Source organism: Sceloporus occidentalis, unplaced genomic scaffold, assembly GCF_023333645.1.
Source record: "Sceloporus occidentalis isolate IW3139 unplaced genomic scaffold, rSceOcc1.0.p SCAF_20, whole genome shotgun sequence".
Taxonomy (NCBI): domain Eukaryota; kingdom Metazoa; phylum Chordata; class Lepidosauria; order Squamata; family Phrynosomatidae; genus Sceloporus; species Sceloporus occidentalis.
The window spans coordinates 11,196,132-11,212,456 of record NW_028317000.1 but is presented as its reverse complement, the minus strand read 5'-3'; the positions used below and the strand labels follow the sequence as shown (position 1 = coordinate 11,212,456).

At 43.8% G+C, this 16,325-nt stretch overlaps 3 protein-coding genes across 5 annotated transcripts in view; 2 read left to right on the top strand and 1 right to left on the bottom strand.

Annotated features, from left to right (window-relative positions):
- The window catches only part of HNRNPUL2 (heterogeneous nuclear ribonucleoprotein U like 2), a 28,620-nt gene extending 24,180 nt beyond the window's left edge, over positions 1-4,440 (top strand). For both annotated transcript variants that reach the window (XM_089483500.1, XM_089483499.1), the window contains 2 exons: positions 97-204; positions 1,411-4,440. In XM_089483500.1, coding sequence (XP_089339626.1) covers positions 97-204; positions 1,411-1,479 — 177 coding nt within the window. In that variant the 3' untranslated portion in view covers positions 1,480-4,440. The remainder of the gene's footprint in view (positions 1-96; positions 205-1,410) is intronic.
- A 1,316-nt stretch (positions 4,441-5,756) lies between these two features.
- The window catches only part of BSCL2 (BSCL2 lipid droplet biogenesis associated, seipin), a 32,832-nt gene continuing 22,263 nt past the window's right edge, over positions 5,757-16,325 (top strand). Inside the window, exons 1-3 of one of the 2 annotated variants that reach the window (XM_089482842.1) lie at positions 5,757-5,782; positions 7,613-7,707; positions 9,224-9,524. The gene's annotated coding sequence lies outside the window, so the exon portion shown is untranslated. Of the gene's footprint in view, positions 5,783-6,065; positions 6,096-7,612; positions 7,708-9,223; positions 9,525-16,325 lie in introns of those variants that run through there. The other variant, XM_089482844.1, reaches the window with a different exon arrangement.
- On the bottom strand, positions 7,749-15,104 carry GNG3 (G protein subunit gamma 3). Its single transcript, XM_089482850.1, has 3 exons — positions 14,812-15,104; positions 12,803-12,908; positions 7,749-10,014 (listed from the first exon to the last, which is right to left on the bottom strand). Exons 2-3 carry the CDS (start codon positions 12,899-12,901, stop codon positions 9,886-9,888), a joined length of 228 nt encoding a protein of 75 aa, XP_089338976.1. The 5' UTR covers positions 12,902-12,908; positions 14,812-15,104; the 3' UTR covers positions 7,749-9,885.

Genomic DNA, 16,325 nt, shown 5'->3' with positions numbered 1-16,325 from the left:
GAAGGACAGGAGTAATGCCAGGCAAGTCCTGCACATTATGCCATTAGATACAGAACAAGGAACTTGATGAGTCTAATCTACTAATTTAACTTTCAGGGTTATCGTAACTTCTATGACAGATACAGGGGGGACTACAATCGCTTCTACGGACGTGATTATGAGTACAACAGATACAGAGACTATTACAGGGACTACAATCGAGAGGTCAGTATCTGTGAACCAAGAATTTTTAGAGCAGGATTTTACACATTGATGCAAAACACACTGCAGAAATAATCCAGTTTGAGATTGCTTTAACTGCCCTCGCTAAATGATAAGGAATTCTGGGAACTGTAGTTATGTGAGACTTTGAGCTTTTCTATCAGAGAGCTCTGGTGCCACAATAAACTACAATTTCCTGAATTCGCTAGCACTGAGTCAGGGTAGTTAAAGCGGTCTCAAACTGGATTATTTCTGCAGTGTGTTTTGGACCATTGTTGGAGTACTTCCTGGAGAAGACTCCTGTTGGTAGTGGCATTCTTATCTTCTGGTTACAATCTTTTTCTATTGTGTTTTCTCTACCTCACTGTTTGTATCTGTACTAAAAGGAGACTGGCTGGATGATAGGCAGATGTTTGTGACCAGATAAACTCTGGGACCAAACAGTGAGCTAGATTCCAGGTTTTCTTTAAAATTATTTAAGGATCAGACCTAAGGTTTGTTTAGTCTAATCTTCTGTTCACATGGTTGTCCATGGGAACCTGTTAGTTTGGCATGGACTGGAACATAAAAGAGGATTATGGGTGGGAAATCTTTGTACTAAAAGCCTCAGTTCCAAGTCCACCTCCATTGCTCATTCTCTTGGTGACATTTGTCAGGCTTCAATTCCTCAATCTTTGGGAAGATCTTTTTAGTTGAACACACCATTTGCACCATTTTATAAATAAATATGTACATAATATATGTGTCTGTCCACTCTTCAGCAGTAGAATTGAGAGTCTATGAGAGGATGTTCATGATATACTATAAGTGAAATATCAATATATTGTTTATAGATTTAACAAAGTAATTGCAAAATAAATCTAATTACAAAATGAGAAATGCAGACATTACAATAAATGCCAAGTATAATAACACAAAATAAATGATCCGTATAAAAATGGATGAGCATCATCTCCTTAACACCATAAAATTTGACAAATACCAGTGAGATTCACAACAATAGAACTAACCAGAAATATAGCCTAGCATAGTAACATGAATACCACAGAAAGGTTGGTGGGATTTCCAGATATAATCCTGTCAAGTCAAACAGGAATATATCAAGTAGTTCTGTGGTTTTGTTTTTGACTGCTGCTCTTTCAAGTCAATGAGGAGACATTGAGTTGGCTCCAGTGGCTGGAAAATGATCGCTTCCGTTGTCCTTTTCAGTGGCAGAACTACTACCAAGACAGAGACCGGTATTACAGGAACTACTACGGCTACCAAGGATACCGGTGAAACCCTACCCAGTCTCCACCCTTCAGCCAAGCAGCAAAGTGCTATGGAGGGGGAGTCTCCACCACTTCCCAAGACACAAAGCAGTGGAAAACAGGGCTGTTGGGGGAAGAGTGGCATTGGGTTGGGGGGCGGGAGGGGAAGGGAGGGGGTGAAAAAGAAATTGTAAATTTTTTTAAAAAGTTTGTTGAAAAGAATATTGTCTTATTCTAAAAAAAAATTCGAACTTACTTTAGACATTTGTAATCAAAATTTGTGCAGAGAGGAGAGGCACACTTAGCACCACCTACGACTGAGCAGGAAAATGTGAGAAAACACCTGGACTGGCGGCTGGGCGGAGGGAAGGGGGCGCAGGACTTTCAGGGGGCAGGGGCAGCATGTGGAGGTGCAAATGGGGAACGTTTGGCCGTGGGTACATCTTTTGGCATTTTTAAAAACTTTTTTTCAAAACCAAAACTAATGTAGGGCTTTTATGGGCCACTCTTTTTTCCCATGGGAGGGCAACGACGGTGGCGTACCTTCCCATCCAAAAGGAAACCCTTTTCCAATTTTGTATCTGCAAAGAGGTGGCATAGCGTTCCTCTTTCCCTGCCTTTCCGAGACCATCCTGTGTTTTCAGACAGTGAATTGCTGGGAGGCCTGTTAGGCATCCTAGATCCCAGGTCAGAGGTATCTCCTAAGCTTCTCCCTGTTTTTCCAGGTGTCTTGCCCAGAATGTTTTGGGGCATACTGGCAAACCATTCAGAGAAGGAAGTACAGGGATTTAATTTGCCAAGCTCTCAAGTTCTCCCCTGGCCAAAGCAAGTTGGGGGACTTTCTGTACGCAAATCCTTTCTCCCTAAGACTTACTTTGCCCCCCTTTTTCATCTCTGCATAGTATCTGTCCTCTTCCCCTTCCCTCTCTCCCCATCCCCTGTTTTTGTTTTAGTGTGAACAGAAGGAACATTTTTTCTCAGGGTTTCTGCAAGATCTTCTCGTTGTTAGCACCTAAAATGTATATAAGCAAAACTGTGCTAGCATGTTAACTTTCACCCTTTTTTGAGGAGCTTAGTGCTGAAACGGCAGGTTTTATATAGTCAAGTTTTGGGGGGAGGCAGAAATCATTCTGTGCGTGTAGTTTTTATAAACTGGTAGCCTCTGTATATAGGAAAGGATGGGTGTGGGGACGAGAATCTGCAAATGGAGGGTGGGGGACGGTTGTGTGCATGACCCTTGCTTGAAAAATGTTGGCTTTTTGATCCTGGCCTTTGGTAAGTTTCGTGTTTTCCTCGTAAAGTTGGGCGTACAGGTTACAGGCTCCCACTTTTCACCCGTAACTGAAGTGTCCATCTATAAACTTAAGTGTCCTCTTCAATGATCATTTCATTGTGCAGACAGAAGAAAACATCTTTCTATGTCCAAGTGGGTTGAGTGCCTCACATTCAGGGCAAGGTTGGGTTTTTTTGTTGGTTGTTTTGCAGGACTGAGAAGCGGAGAGAAATCTTCTTTCCCATCCTGCTACTTAAAGATCAATTAATTTTGCTTCTTCATTGGCTTCTCTTCACAGAACAATACAAATATTTTTTTGGGGGGAGGGCTTTCAACAACAGGGCGTCCTTCCTTCTCAGACATCAATTGTGTAAATTTTTGGTCCCACCTTTTTGCTCAATGCATCCAATCTCTCCTAGCCACAGGGATTGAAGATTTGCCTCTTTTCCTTGTGATTCACTGTTTGAAATTCAAACTTTTATGGTTTTTTCCCCTTCTTCTTAAAACATTGGGTTTTTTTAAAGAATAGGTATTCAAAATTTCTGGGGGGGTCGTTTTGGTTTTTTGCAAGCAGTTTTTGTCTCCATTCCCATAAAGATTGCATCCGTTCCTACAATCCCAGCCAGATAAAAGCATGGAAGCCTGCCAGCTCTGGAAGAAATTGGTCATTGAAACAGGGCTGCGATGGGGTGCGGGAGCATCGAAGGAGGGCAGCAGCAGTCTTTTCAGCCCTCTTGTTCTTTTTTCAAAACATATAGGAGTTAGAGAGAAGCAGGATTCTTCTATTTCCCTGCATGTGTGTATTCAAGAATGTGTGATTGTGTGACAACTGTTTTTTTTATAACAAAGTTAATTGGTATTTTAAACACTTCCGGCCACTAGAAAATATTCTTCTGGGGAAGAAAGGGGTATGTGTGTATGAGAGAATGCAAATAACTTCCATAGTTACACTCACATGGAACCGTAATAGTTTGAGGCTATGAAAAGTTGGGCATCTTTAACCAGCGTATGGAGTGCTGCCTGTCTGCAAACAGTTGCACAAACACATCTTGGAATCACAGGACGACCAACATAGGGGCCCAACTTAACTTCAATATCTTCAGAAAGTTCCAGTTATGGTTAAAACGGAATAGCTTTGGGAGCTGTTTGAATCGGATATGAAATAAAAAAGCGAAACTGGAGGGATGACTAAAACGACAACATCCTTAGATGATCAGACCGAAAGATCTTAGCAACTTTAGTAGATGTCTTTTTTTCTGCACATTTTTGTAAAAAAAAAATTAAAAAAAGAGGGAAAGGAAAAAAAATAAACAGTAAAAACTTCTCCCCAAAAGGTATAAAAAAAATCAGCCTGTTTAAAATCTGTTAGTGTTTTTTCATGATTGTACGTCTTAGTTGCTGTAGATCGAAAGCGCAAAGTGAAACAGGCTGTAAATGTTTTTACAAACTGTAAAACGTTTAAGTGGCCAGTAAAAGGGTTTTTGCCATTGAACATGTAACTGTGTGGTTGTTTACATCTGTAACTCTTTCTTTAACAATTCTGGCATATGTAGATTGAAATACTTCCATTTTTAGAATAAATAACCATTCGCTTGATTCCACAACCTCCTGATGCTGCGCTGGCTTTTTAAGTGTCATTTAATGCTTCCGGCTTGTGTGTGTCCCCCAACCCCACAAATTACCACAATAAAAAAGCAACTAAAAGACCAAAATAAATCCAGGTTCAGTTTCATTCTGATAGAAGCTTTCTCGCTTCACGGATACTATCAATGTGTGCCCTTTTGCTGCCAATACAGAACAAGGCAACTCGCATGGATTGTTTTTCTCGATTATGATTTAAGAGCCAAACACATTTAGAGACCTTTTTTTAGCACAAACGGGGAAGTTGTGTACCAGCAAAAGAAACCAGGTCCATAGGGCATTACATTATCATTGCTGTGTGTCTTCGTGTCATTTCCAACACAACATTGACAGTATGGCGAACTTATCGCCGGGTTTTCATTTGGCAAGGTGTGTTCAGGGGGGTTGCTTTTGAGTCTTGAGAGAGAGTGACTTTGAAAGCACTGGGTTTGCTTGCCCCCCCCCCCTTTGAGAAATGGGTCTACTTTGCAGTATGTCCTTGCTGCAAATAGGATAAGACAGGATAAAATAAAAATAATTAAATACAGTATGCGTACTATAGCTAAATAAACCATGCAGAATATGTAGAGATCTTGTAGCATCTTTTGAGACTAACTGGAAGAAAGAAGTTGAAAGCGTGAGATTTGGAAGACTTAAATCTACTCCCTGGGATGCATTTAGTCTCAAAGGTGCTACAAGATGTTTATATCTTTGAATTCTATTATTATTAACTCAAAGAAAGAAGTTGGCAGTCGACTACTTCAGATGCATTTTGTGGAGTCCAAGGCCAGGGAGAGACCTATATAGTCCATGGGTGTGTGAGTGAGAATGTCAATTCAAATTCAAAATCCTTTGTGTGTGGAAATGAAATGTTAAAACTGGACTTGCCGCTTCATTTCCATACACAAAGGAATTTGAATTCTCACACTCCAATAGCATATACTGTATAGGTCTGTCCCTGCCCTTCCACTCCACCAAAGGCATAGACTGAAGTTTTTGAAAGCTGGTGCAGCCTATTTCTTTCCTTCAGATAATAATAAATGATAATAGTTCAAAGATAATAGAGATAGCACCTTTGAAACTAAATGCATTTGAGGAAATAGAGTTAAGTCTATGAAAGTGCATGCTGCCATCTTCTTTCAGATAGTATAAACTTACAGAATTCAAAGATATAGAGATCTTGTGGCAACTTTTTGAGACTAGATGAACCTGAGGAAGTGGATTGAAGTCTAGGAAAGCTCATCCTTTTAGCTTCCCCCCCCCCCGTTTTTTTAAAGGTCCCCCATTTTTATGGACCATGGTCCCACATTTTGAGGTGCTTATTGCTCTTCTTGCAGAGTGTGACTTGGCCAGATTGCGCTCTTGCTCTGGCTTTCTTTAAAAGGGCGGGAAAGGGGAGATTAAGGCTTTGGCCGCCATGTTGGAGGCAGGCGCTGAGGTAAAATTTGGGAGGCGCCATGTTAGAGTTCCCTCATTCGCCAAGGGCTTCACATGGCCAGGAAAAGGAGAAACCCCACTGCAGAAGCAATCCATTTTGAAAGCGTTTTAAGGGCCACGGCTCCAGGCTATGGAATTCCCAGAATTCCATAGCCTGGAGCCGTGGCTCTTAAAACGCTTTCAAAATGGATTGCTTCTCCATTGAGTCTGTAGGGACTGTGAGCTATAGGGCCATAGACATATAAAGGACCCCCTCTTGACTTCCCCTCCCCTATAAATATAAGCCTTTTTTCTGTAACTGCATTGCATTCTGGGTACGTACTAAAACACATGACAATACTTGCCCATAAAGAAGCATTGGAGAATACATTCTCACGGGAATAGAGATTTTAACCTATAGGCAAGTATCCCCCAGGGTCTCCCTATGGACCAGTATCCCCCAGTGTCTCCATATGGACCAGTATCCCAGTGTCTTCCTATGGGCCAGTATCCCCCAGTGTCTTCCTATGGGCCAGTATCCCCCAGTGTCTTCCTATGGGCCAGTATCCCCCAGTGTCTCCCTATGGGCCAGTATCCCCCAGTCTCTCCCTATGGGACAGTATCCCCCAGTCTCTCCCTATGGGACAGTATCCCCCAGTCTCTCCCTATGGGCCAGTATCCCCCAGTCTCTCCCTATGGGCCAGTATCCCCCAGTCTCTCCCTATGGGCCAGTATCCCCCAGTCTCTCCCTATGGGCCAGTATCCCCCAGTCTCTCCCTATGGGCCAGTATCCCCCAGTGTCTCCCTATGTACCAGTATCCCCCAGTGTCTCCCTATGGGCCAGTATCCCCCAGTGTCTCCCTATGTGCCAGTATCCCCCAGTGTCTCCCTATGGGCCAGTATCCCCCAGTGTTTCCCTATGGCAAGTATTTCCCAATGATTCTCCATGGCCAAGTATTTCCCAGTGATTCCCTATGGGCACGTGTTTCCCAATTTTCCCCCATGGGCAAGTATTCCCCAATGTTTTCTTATGGGCAAGTATTCCCCTATTATTATCTATGGGCAAGCATTCTTCTATGTTTCCCTATGGGGAGGTATAGTTTCCCTGTGAGCATTTGTTTTAATACATCCTTGCATACTGATGTGTGGGACTGTCACCTCCATCATTCCCAGCAGTACGCCACCACCCACAGATATCCCATCATCCCCAGGATGACCGGATGTCAACACCACAAATGACAAGGCAATGCCAACTGGAGGACATTAAAAGGGGAAAAGAGTATGTGACCAAATAAAAACTCAGTGGTAACTGTAAATGCATGCTTCTTAGTTGTGCTGAAAATGGAGGACATTTTGGAATTCCTTCTGCACAGAAGGATGATATATTGGACATGTCCTGGAAAAGGAGGAGCTCTGGTCACCCTGATCATCCCTAACCAGTCCAGCAATATTAGTTGAGAATAATGGGATGTGTAGTCCATGTATGAGTGTGACAGGCTGAGGAAGGGTGATCTATACCTTCACCAGCAGATGGGATATACAGTACATCCTTGGGAAGGGTGACTAGGCATCCTTTTCCCCAGGACATGTCCTACATTCCAACCTTCTGTTCCTGAAGGAATTCCAACATTTCCTCATTTTGAGCAGAACTAAGAAGCATGCGTTTACATTTATATGAGTGTTTTGAGCTTTTATTTCATCATGTCTGACATTTTTATTGAGCATGCTCTATTTTGCGGTGCCTTATCCTCCTTTGTTGTTATGACATTTGGCCACACTGTCCTTGGGTGCCCTTTTCTTTGCAGCCTTAGTGTGGAAATAAATACAGTATGTTCTGTGCACATCTTTCCAGGACCGGGTCATTCAGAAGTGTATACCGTCAGTCCTCCATTGCCATGGCATTCTTTAGCCACCGATTCAACCATCTGCGGATTAAAAAATATTAAGGTATGGATGTGTGTGTGTGTTCCACAAAGCAAATTTTACCATTTTATTCATGGGACACCATTTTATTACGCCACTGTATATAATGGGACTTGAGCATCCATGGATTTTGGCATCGATGGGGATCCTGGAACCAAATCCCAGCAAATACCAAAGGCCCACTGTATTTTACATTTACGTACTTGTCTGATTCAAGATCAACAGGAATTCCTGACTCCTTAGGGCATTATAATAGTGACTGAACAAGTAGGGATTTCCCTCCCCTCCTAATCAGAGTGTGGAATCAAAAATGCTGAGCAAGGGTATTAAAACAGACATAGACTGGTGTTCATAAAAGATTACTTCTAGCACTGCCATTAAGAATACAGTGGTCCCTCCACATTTGCTGCATTTAGGAGTGAAGGACCTGCATGAATGTGGAAAAAACCTAGATGAAAAACCACTATTCTTTTTACCCAAGAGAACACCTCTCTAGGACTCTCCAGGTCGTCCAGTGCCAATCTGTGGTCAACGTCTGCCGGAAGTCATCTGGAGGACCTACAAATGCCTAGAGTAGTGTTTTCTCTAGGAACTTCTAGGTTCTCTAGTACAACTCTATGGTCAACTTCTGGCAGAGTTGCACTGGACAACCTAAAGATCCCTAGAGAAAGCAGATTAACCACTGTAATTTTGCTACTGTTTTCCGATGGTCTTAGGTGACCCCTGTGAAAGGGTTGTTCGATCCGCAAAGGGGTCGCAACCCACAGGTTGAGAACCGCCGCTTTATTACAAAATTATATTTTTACTGCATTTAATCTAGGAACCAAAAGTTGGAGGAACTCCAACATAAAAAGTGAAAAAAGAAAGTAAAACATTTCAAACACATTAATGGTTATCAATTTTAGATTTGGCATTTTGGACACTTTCTCTATCCTTAAAATTTGGCATCAGAGTTTTAACATCCCTAATGGTAAAATAATTTTACCTGCTAATGGAGTTTAAATGTTACTGTCCATTGTGTTGATCCCCATATGGTTGATCCCTTGGCCTGCAATGGGATCCCTCCAAACCAACTGAACAACATCTATACAAAATGTAGGCCTGAAACACCTGTCATTTTCCCTCCCTCCTTTATGAGTTTTTAAAACATCTTTTGCCTGATGAAGAAGCCAGTGACTGACCAATAAAGCCCTTTTGTGAATTGTGGCTTTTGTTTTATTTGCACAGCTGCCCTTGCATATGATAAAATCACATGTATACTATCCTCACCTTCACTGTCTTTGTTGCCGGAGTATTTTGGCCTGTTCTTCCTTTCTAAATTCAAAGGCAGAAATTTAAAATGCATGCAATTTAACCTCTTGGATTCCTCCATTTGTGTGTGTTTTATCTTGAGGGTCTCGAAGGTGTGATTTGATTTGGAAATACCTTCATTAGAGAGTGTCCTTAGATAGCATAACCATTCTCATTTTACCATCCCAAGCTATGGACTCTGTTTAGTGTCTCCAGTTAATTTTATTCCTTTCTGTGCTCTTTGATACAGGATGGATGAATGGATGTTGCACAAAACCACCTGGGCCTGGCGTGGAAAACCCAAGAACATTTCCTGGGTAGAAGTGAGGGGCTGGGAGAATAGGCAGGAACAGCTTCAGGGCTCTGACTAGGAACTAAATCTGCTTGAAGAAGTCGTTGAAGGTTAATTTTGCCACAAAACAACCCATGTTGGACACACCTACGCACACTGTCATGGATCTGAATGACTCTCAGATCTCATTGTGGGAAATGCTGGAGACAATCTAGATTTTGCAGATTCCTCCTCTCAACAACCCAGAATACACTTCACAGTAAGTAAACAATGTGCCGTTCTCTTCCCCTTCGTTGTTAAACTGAATGGAGGCTCCCTTCTTGGAGGAAGGTGAGGTGCGGTGTCCATCTTGCTTGTAGAGGTTATTGTGCTCAGGTGAAGTGTATGGAATAATCACACCACAATCTTGTGGTTAGTTTGGTGGGAGGCTGCAAGCAGAAACAGCTACATCTGCCCCTCTATGGCAAAGGCTTAGATGTGCAGATACTCTGGGCCTCCTTTACTAATTGATGGTTTGGGTGTCTCAGGGGAAGTGGAAAGGAAAGGAGAATGGGTCTTGTGCCCTCTGGCCCCATGAAACTGGTTGGGGTGGGGTCGAAGTGAGGAATACCAGACATTACTCAGAGGAGGGCACAGAAGAACTTCTTCTCCCGGAAGGGGTTTTCGGAAGTGGGCACAGGGGTAATGAGAGGGTCTTCACAGGCATGGGCATCACAGTATGTCATCAGGTCAGCTGCTGCTTTGGATACCTGTGGATCAAGAAGAAGGAGAGTCAGTGGTTAGATGGTTTGACTTGTGGTTAGGAGCCCTGGTGGCGCAGTGGTTAAACGCCTGTACTGCAGCCACTCACTCACAAACTGCAAGGTTACGAGTTCAGTACCAGCCAAGGGCTCAAGCTCCACTCAGGCTTGCTAAAATTAGGACCCAGGTTGCTAAAATGAGTACCCACCTTGTTGGGGCAATTAGCTTACACATTGTAAACCGCTTAGGGAGTGCTTAAGTGCACTGATAAGTGGTATAGAAATGTACTTGCTATTGCTACTTGCTCTTGCTATTGGCTTGGGATGTCCAGCTTTAGATCATGAAAAACGATGGGTCATTCTTAAAGAGTTAGTGTGCTAACTGTGATTGTTAGTGTGATTGTTCTGATACCTAACCTATATGGGGAAATAGGATGATTTCCAATGCACAATATGTTAGACAAGGCTACGTTTACTATCTGTTTAACTTGTACATTGAACATATAATGCTGGATTGATTTTGAGGAGGGAGGCATGAACATTGGAGGAAGGAACATCAACAAAAATATGAAGATGATACCATGTTACTAGCAGAAAATAGCAAAAACTTAGAACAGCTATTGAAACAAGTCAGGTTTACAGCTGAACATTAAAGGAACAAAAACAATAACTACAAATGATTTACATAACTTTAAATAAGATAATGAATACATTGAAATAGTGCAGGGTTTTCTATACCTCGGCTCAGTCATTAATCAGAATGGAGATTGCAGTCTACAAATCAAGAGAAGGATCTGGAAGGGCAGCTATGAAGGAACTAGACAGGATCCTCAAGGGTAAAGCTATATCATTTAATGCTAAAATCAGGATTCTCCATGCCATCATATTTCCAATTGGTATGTATTAAACTGTGAAATCTGGACAGTGAAGAAAGCTGTCAGGAAGAAAACCAACTCATTTGAAATGTGGTGCTGGAGGAGAGTTCTGCAGTCAGATCCCATGTACTGCCAAAAAGACAAATGGGTCCTAAAGGAAATGAGTTCTGCAGTCAGATCCCATGTACTGCCAAAAAGACAAATGGGTCCTAAAGGAAATGAAGCCTGAACTCTCTCTATAAGTCAGGATGACCAAGCTGAGGCTGCTGTACTTTGGGCTTATCATGAGAAGACATGACTCATTAGAAAAGACAATGATATTTGGCAAGATAAAAGGTAGTAAGAAAAGAGAAAGACCACATTCAAGATGGACAAACTCCACGGTCCTGAATTTGCAAGGCCTGAGCAGGACTGTTGATAATGGGTCGAGTGGGAGGTCTGTCATTCATAGAATGACCTATGATATGATATGACATCGTAAGTTGAAGTTCACCTGACAGCAGTGGCATCCCAAGCGGGGTGTGGACAGCACCAGGTGACACCTGGTGGGACCTTCCTCCCACTGCAACACAATGTTGTTGCCAGCACCCACACCTTCTTCTCTGCTTCAGTGTCTCTCTCCCTGAGGAGGACCCCAAGGCAGCAGAAGAGGAGGAGGAGTGAACATGTTCCCCCTGGCTTTGCCCAGTGCAGCTCCCTCATCACAAGGAAAGCACATGGAGGTGAAGGGAGATAAGCCTAGCCCACCTGGAATGGCCTCCATGCAATTTTCTCACGAGGAGGGAATCATGTGGGGGTGAGCAGAGGTGGGCTTGGTCTTCCTGGTGGCTCCCTCCTCATGAGAAAGCCACACAAAGGCAAAGGGAAGGGGTGAGCCTGGCCTCCTGGCTTTTGCCTCCATTGCAGTGGGAGGAGGGCCCCACCGTGGTCACCCCTCTACTGGGGTGTCACCTGGTGTGGTCCACACACTCTTTGTGACCCCATTCTTTCCTCATGAGGAAGCTGCACGGAGACAACGGGGGGAAGTGAGCCTCCCTCCCAGGACCGGCACTAGGTATTTGGCCATCCTCGGCGATAAATATTTTGGCACCCCCTGTCGACCATCATAATTATTTTCACCCCTTGATTTCCGCTGTTTCATTTGTTAAAGCTAAACATGACTTAAAACTTAGGTTCCAATCTCTTGTCATAGTATTGAGAATTAGTCAAAAAGCCAATTAAAAAACATATGACAGGCACGGGAGGGGCCACACATTTATGTTTTGGCCATTGTTCAAAGAAATCGTCATATGGTAGCTTGCTTTTACATTGCTTGCTGTAATGAGGTTTCACTTTAATATTGTTTAATTATGCAAAAAAATGTACCAAAAAAAGCTGTCTAGCCACTCCTAAATTTTGCCACCCTAGGAGGCTGCCTAGTTCGCCTACATGGATGAGCCAGTCCAGCTCCCTCCCTTCCCTCCCTTGTCTGCCCCCCTGGCCACCCCGCTGCACCAGGTGACATCACTGACACATGCGAGCTGAGAATAACATAGACTGAATCAAGGAAAGCAGAGTCCTGAGTCAGTAAGGCCTAACTGGGGCTGTTAAGAATAAGTGCTCTTGCAGATCTCTTGTTCATAGGGTTGCCAAACTTTTAAGCTGTCATGATGACTCATAACAATTGCAACCATTCCCATGATCCTTCACCATTGACCATATTGACTTGGGTTAATGGAAACTGCAGTACAGCAATACTTGGATGGCCACCTTTTCCTTACCTTCTCATGGCAGCCTTATGTTGTAACACAAGACATTTGGAGAATACCAAATTGGGGAAGGGTGGCATAAAGCGCATGTCCTAGTTGGGTCCTTCAACCCTGTTCTGAGGAAGTAATCCCCTGCTGCCCTACAGCGCCACCATGTTTAATCCCCTTTCCCACCTTTATCCTGCACATGCTGGCCTCAATCTTGAGCTGCTCCACCATCTTGCGAGCCTGTCCAATGCTCATGGTGCTGTTTACTGGCGTCTCACCTTTCATGGTGATTCTGCAAAGGGAAGCAGGGAGTCAATAAACAATTATTACTACAGGTGGATCTGGCCATCCCCTTCTAAGTGGCTTTTTCAACAAGGATCGGTCCAATTCACAAAGGGAACATCCAGCAACAGATTTTAGCTGCCAGAGCTCAAGTGAGCCTCCAAATTCAGGAGTGATCTACTTCTGATAGAACAAGAGTGGTCTATCTGAAGCCAGGCCAACACCAAGCCATTTGTCTGCCTGAATAAGAAGGTATCCCACTCCCATTCCAAATTCAAGAACTGGACTGGCAATTGAATCTTTTCCCAACACGACTGATGGAAGAGAATTTACCACCACATCTAAAGGCAGCCGGCAAACTAGGAGATAGAAGAGACCTTGCATCACTTAGTTCCCTCTACACTGGCTCTGCCATCTTATAACATTTACTCACTGATGCAACAGCCTCCACCTAATGGAATAGCAGTTTTCTTGGCAACTTCCTGAGGCATTTGGCTATGGAAAACAATGCTGGACTAAATGGTTCGTTTCAGAATCTATTATGCAGTTAGAACTAGCATTGATGGTAGTGATGCTGCACAATTGATTAATTAATTAATTAATGGGTTATACCATTCCCATCATCCCCAGCTTTGTACAGCACCTTCATGTTTTGGAATACCAAACATCTATAGAAGGAGTAGGTAACTGCAGCACACCCAGGAGCCAATTTTATTCTCCTGGGAATCTCTGAAGCTGAAAAGAAAATCCCCCCAAACACCCTACAAATCTGGAAATGGCTGGAATTATATTAACAAGTTGAATAGAACCGACAACATCTGAGAGATGAATTGCAAAGATGAAAGCATTTATTGAAGACGGAGGGAGTTGATTGGTCAAAGGCCACAAGAAAAGTCTGCATGTTGCCCCAGGTCTATCTTTTGGCCACCCTTGATCTTTAGAAAGATAAGACAAAAACATGACTTACCCTGCCTGCAACTTACAATTAATTAATATAGATTGCAGTATACATCAATATAGACAACATGCCTGCCTTTACCAGTATACCATCCATAGATGTGAACTGTCATTGTTGTTCCTCAGTGTTGGGTGCATTAGCATTTCCCCCACATGGATTTCTTTTTAGTCCAAGAACACCCCCCCCCCAGTACACCCTCCTTTTTAAAAGATCTGTCCTTCAAGGGAAAACAAACCTTAGAGCTCCAATTACTGAGTCCTCCCTATTCTACCCTTGCCCTCAAATCCCTCCCCTGTTACTTTTTCTTCTGTCAGATGCAGCCACCACCCCACAGAAACATCTACTGAAGAGGCAGCAGATACGATGGCCATTCTGAAGGCTGCCTTGGAACTGAAACACATATCCCATCATCTCATAGAACAGCGGTTCTCAACCTGTGGGTCACTACCGTTTTGGGGGTCGAACAACTGTATCACAGGGGTCGCCTAAGACCGTCGGAAAACACATATTTTATATGATTTTATGGTTGGGGGGGTCACCACAACATGAGGAACTGGATTAAAAGGTTGAGGCATTAGGAAGGTTGAGAACCACTGTCATAGGAGCGCCAGTATTATTATTCCTACCTTGATGGGGAAGGAACAAGAGAGAGATGGGAAGAGAAACAGATTGCCCAATTATCTCACCCATTCCCCTCTGCCCACCCGATGCCACCCATCCAAGAAACAGCCTTTCGTTGTGTTTCCCTAGTGCAAAACGCAACACTATATATGGCATCTCCTCATCTGACTCCTTTGGTTTTCTGTTGGCATCTTTTCAGGTCCCTGCCCTGGAGAAGTCTCCATTTGCCACTGATCTCAAGTATGACACCCACCAGTGTTTGAAGCACCCACATATACACATGCCAACCTGGATGGAGCTCCCCCACCCAATACAGACCCTCTGTTGGTATTACCTGCTAGAAACGAAGAAAAGGAGAGCAAATAAAATGGGTGTTCTTCAGCCTTAGGTATTCAGAAGCTCTGAAGGAGGGTGGGGGACTCTTGCCTTCTCCCCAGTAGATGATATTGGGTGATAGCAGAGCAAGGGAGGGAGAGTTTTCAGACAGCACTTGGCTTCTTGGTTCTTTTCCTTTGCCACCACCTTGCTGGGTCCAAACTGGGCTCCCTGTCTCCCTTTCCCCAATTGCTCTGCTCACCTTTCCCAGGCTTAGTTCAGTGGTCCAGTACCTTGAGGATGCTGCAAACCACTTAATGCTGGGACCAAACCATCTCTGTATCAGGAGGAAGGGGTGGAGTTGCCCACACCTACATGGGCTTCTATGAAAATCAAGCTATTTTAAGAGTTGAAAAAGCCTGGTTTGCCACCAAAGGAAACCATGAAGAGGAAAGCAAAGAGGTAGTGAGGAAGCAAGGAAGAACAGGACCAGAAACAGGGAGATTTGGGTCCCTTCACCCCTTTTGCAGGTGGTGGTATGAACACATGGAAGCTGCAGTACATAGTGACATCGACTCTTTCATTTGGAAATCTGACATCAATGCACTGCTTGCTTTCTCTCTGTCTCCCCCTTCCCTCCCACTTCGCCATCGGCTCCAAAATCTGCTGCCTTCCCTGTGGCACTTGGAAGATGTGCAGTGCCTGCATTCTCTGTAGGCATGCACATGACAAAACACACCCTGCCAAAGGAAAGCGAGCACATTTTGACCGGCTGCTGCCTCTTGGTTCTGCGTGATGAGGTGTTGGTTGTGACATGAAGCCCTACATCAAGAGAAGCAGCTGATGTTATATTTTGTTGCTGTTGTGTGCCTTCAAGTCATTTCTGACTTATGGTGACCATGTCTCAGGGTTTTCTTGGCAAGATTTGTTCAGAGAAGGTTTTGCCATAGCCTTCCCCTGAAGCTGAGCACGTATGGCATGCCTAAGGTCTGTTGTTGTTGTTGTTGTTGTTGTTGTTGTTGTTGTTTGCCTTCAAGTCCTGTTTGACTCATGGTGACCCTAAAGTGAACCTATGATGAGCTTTTCTTGGCAAGATTTGTTTGCCATTGCCATCCTCTGAGGCTGAGCGAGTGTGACTTGCCCAGTGGGTTTTCACGGCTGAGGGAGATTTGAACCCTGCTCTCCAGAATCATAGTCCAACACTCAAACCGCTACACCATGCTAGCTCGCCTAAGGTCCTTTACCCATAGATAAAGACCTAACTGCCTCAAACCTTATGACCCAGTGCAGATGGAGTCTAAGGGCCCGCACAGATGGGCCAAAATAAAGCTGCTTCGGGTCACTTTGGAGGTATGCTGTTTAAATGACACATACATCTTAAGAGGCCAGAAGGCGCGCTAAAGCTGCGCTCTAGTCCTTAGTACTGGAGTGTTGCTTTGGCGCGGCTTCCAGCCTCTTAGGATGTATGCGTCATTTAAACAGCATACCTCCAAAGTGACCTGAAGCAGCTTTATTTTGGCCTGTCTGTACAGG

What these genes read in the sequence shown, in the direction of transcription:
- GNG3 (XM_089482850.1), bottom strand. Translation starts at nt 12,901, where the DNA reads ATGAAAGGTGAGACGCCAGTAAACAGCACCATGAGCATTGGACAGGCT. An exon ending in CCAGCATGTGCAGGATAAAG is followed by an intron (nt 10,015 to 12,802) that starts GTGGGAAAGGGG and finishes CTTGATCCACAG; the next exon opens with GTATCCAAAGCAGCAGCTGA.